General features: G+C 48.5%; 1 protein-coding gene across 3 annotated transcripts in view; it reads right to left on the bottom strand.

Annotated features, from left to right (window-relative positions):
• USP37 (ubiquitin specific peptidase 37) overlaps positions 1-1,929 on the bottom strand; it is a 46,807-nt gene extending 44,878 nt beyond the window's left edge. The window contains exons 1-2 of one of the 3 annotated variants that reach the window (XM_019553886.1): positions 1,699-1,788; positions 1,255-1,524 (exon numbers count right to left, since the gene is read on the bottom strand). In XM_019553886.1, the coding sequence (XP_019409431.1) occupies positions 1,255-1,362 (108 nt within the window). In that variant the 5' untranslated portion in view covers positions 1,363-1,524; positions 1,699-1,788. Of the gene's footprint in view, positions 1-1,254; positions 1,525-1,698 lie in introns of all 3 variants that reach the window. The other 2 variants (XM_019553885.1, XM_019553887.1) reach the window with 2 other exon arrangements.
• Positions 1,930-3,411: the final 1,482 nt, after the last annotated feature.

Genomic DNA, 3,411 nt, shown 5'->3' with positions numbered 1-3,411 from the left:
ATCGGCCAGTCCATTAAGGATGGCCTCTTTAATAAACTTTTCTAAGATCTTCCCTGGGATAGAAGTCAGGCTGATGGGCCTATAGTTAGCTGGATCCACTTTCCTCCCTTTCTTGAAGATAGGCACCACACACTGGCCTTCTTCCAGTCTTCGGTCACTACACTAGAGCGCCACGAGTTTTCAGTGGCTTTTTAAGCCTCCCTTAATGGCACTGGGTGTTGGCTGCAAGCCAGGCTGGAGATGGGGATTGGGCTGTGCCAATGCTCCTGCTAGGACTTCAAGCCTGAGGTTCCTGCTTCCTGTCTCTCTCCCCCCACTCAGGGTCAGACCAACACCATATCTGGGGTCAGGAAGGAATTTACTCCCTGGTTGGACTGGGGCTGGGGGTGGGGAAGGGTGTTAGCCTTCCTCTGTAGCAGGAGGATGTGGTCTTCTTTCTGGGATCTCTTGAGCATATATTAACAATCTTTTATAGAAGCAGGCTGCTAGCGGTCATAGTTTCCTTGCTTCACCCATGGCAGGTTTGGGTGTGACGTCAGGTGTTGCGTCAGGGGTGACAATAGTTTTACAAAGAGTTTAGATCATGAATTGTACAGGATGGTTGGGATAGGGATGATCCTGCCTCAGGAAGTAGGTTGGACTAGATGACCTGGGAAGGCCCCTTCCAGCCCTACTTCCACCCTCTATGATTTCTACAACAGGTAGTTTAATCTTCCCATCAATTAAGCCAAAATCTCTGCCAGCAGTGCGGTAGCTTGCTGTGCATCTAGGAAAACAGATGCAACAGGTACTTCCTGAACCAGTAAATCCTCCTAATCCATTCAAAGTACCACCACTCCCCAAGACTCATGAGGTCAGAAGGACCTTACCAAGTACACAGTAATACTTAAAGTGCAATTCTGGGTGGTTCTTCCCTTATCTTACATGGGTCCAATCTATTATAGCAATTCCCAAGAGCTTTTAATGCTCTTTCCTTCAATTCTTTGTCTGTTTGGGATTTTTAGCCAGTACAGGCTCTAAAGAGTTTACAATCTTCTCACATAAGCTGGACAAAATGTATTTAGGGCACCACTGCATTAAAAATAATAATTAAGAGGAATAAAAGGCAAATGAAAGAAGGAAAAATAAGGTTGAATATTGGAAGAGATTTCTTGATGGCAAGCACTCACAAATTTCCAAAGAGAGATGGTGCAAGTCACACTGCTTGGAGCATTTAAAACCTAGACAAGCCAACACGTTGAAGAAGAGCCTCACACCAGTAAGCAGAAAGACTACTGGTAGATCCACACTGGAGTTTTTCAGCATTTCAACTGGGAAAAGCACCAGAATAGAAAAGGCCCTGAGGTGCCAGTAGACTTTCATCTCAATTGTGTAAGTGTATCAAGTGAAAGGGTTTGGATTTCCAACAAGCTGAGAGGCCAGATGCTACACAGCTCTGTCTTTTTTTCATGGTTTCTAGGTCTCATTTCTTCCCAATTAATAGTGCGCTCCCTGCCTGGTATGGCAGTTCACCTACCAGAACATCTGAATAATTTACAGCAGGGTTAGACAAAAGGATTAGTGTGCTGGAAATAAGGAACAAGAAACAGTCTCAGAGGGAAGTCTGTGTGATACTTAATAGTCTCAGAGAGGACAGCTGGTCACAAAAGGGCACAATCTATGCACAGCTCAGACAAAAAGCCTTGATAGTTGGTGTACCTGAAATGTCTTTGGAATTCCTCCAACATTGTAGTGAACCACTAGACTCACTTTGTTGTCCTTCTCCACAATTTCAAAGCTTCCTTCTTTCCATTTTGTAATCCCAGTCTGCATACTACGCATCCGGACGGGGCCGTGTACCTTCAGCGGAGCCATGCTGTCTTGCTATTAACTTACAAGAGATTGTGTTGGCCCCACCTTGAAACCTGTTCGAAAGAGACGTACAATTGGCAAATAAAAATAGCTGTGGAAGTGTTAAAAAAAAAAAAAAAAAAAAGCAGCAGCATTTTTGGGAGGTACAGCAATAAACCAATTGCATGTTATTATTTCAGGATATCTGGACTACAAAAAAATCCCAATTTATTTTCAGAGCATTAATTATTTTACTCTCTCAAGATAAGCTGCACCGAACAGTGTTGAATAGACACCAAAAAATCAAACTTTGAAAAACCTCTGTGAAGACCCTACAGATTTTCCAAACAAACCTGATTTTGGCTGAGACCAAATAAGTAACAAGAAAGTTTTCAAGGAAATCTATACCTGCAACTTCTGCAAAGTCCTGGTAAATTTACACAACAACCATCTTTTCAGGAACACCTCTCCTCTTTAAAGGACAAAAGTCACGCCATCATCTATTCATATTATCGTGACCCCTATCTCCTCTACCAGCTGCACCGCGCACCTCTCTCGCATGCTGCTCTTGCTATGATCGGGATAACACCCAGCACTGCGGGATGCCCGGCAACGCAGGTTATGAACAAAATGTGAAGAGTGCCATTATTGTGCCAATATTCTACGACCTCACAGAGGAACGACCTGGACTGATCCAGCCCCAAGCTCGCTCCTGCCCAGGGCAGGGGGTCGGACTCGGTGGTCTACTGAGGTCCCTTCTGACCCTAACTACTATGAAACTATGGAAAAAAAAGGGAAGTGCTTCCCAAGGGAACCCACACATAATCCCAAACGTAACCATTAGGATGTTATTCTGCGTTAAAACCCAAGGACGCCCGTTAAAACCCAAGGACGCCCGTTAAAACCCAAGGACGCCAACAGTGCCGGGACACCAGGACAGCCAATTGGTTTAACGGAGCAGCCGGGCTCCAGAAATTTTTAAAAAACGAGGGGGGACCCTTTCACTCTTGCTCATCGGTAGCGACCGACTCGCCTCGATGCCCCTGGAACGTGCCCGGTCTCGAACTCCGTCCACGGTGGCTGCCCGGGAACAAGACAAAATTGTTTAGCTGGCATTAAATGGGAGGGAGGTGCATGCACGAGGGGGCTGCACCCTCCCACATCAAAGGGGAGGCGGGGGCGCACCCTCCCATACTAAAGGGGAGGGGGGACGCACCGAACAGAAGAGGAAAGGGGAGGGGGGAGCAGCGAAAGGACGGGCGCAGCAAGCGCGGTCGTCTGCAGGCCGGGTCAGGGACGGGGTATGAGGGCCGCGGTCGGGCAGCGTCGGCGGTGGGCAGGGAGCAGAAAGCGGTGCGGCAGACCGGGCAGGGAGCACAGCAGTGAACTGGCCAGGGGAAGGGGATCGGAGGAGCATTCGGGGAGGATTAGGCCCATTTTAGAGACGAGAGTACTGAGGCACGCAACAGGCAGGGCCTGCACGTCCGTCCCCCCCCGAGCCCACCGCCGCGGCCCCGTGTTTACTGCTCCTCCCCGCGGCTCCTGAGGGGGCGGGGGGAGGGCTGAAGGCAAATGGCGGGA

This window comes from Crocodylus porosus, unplaced genomic scaffold (assembly GCF_001723895.1).
Source record: "Crocodylus porosus isolate Cpor-Errol unplaced genomic scaffold, CroPor_comp1, whole genome shotgun sequence".
NCBI classification, from domain to species: Eukaryota; Metazoa; Chordata; order Crocodylia; family Crocodylidae; genus Crocodylus; species Crocodylus porosus.
The sequence above is the reverse complement of the archived record's forward strand: the minus strand, read 5'-3'. Positions and strand labels throughout refer to the sequence as shown.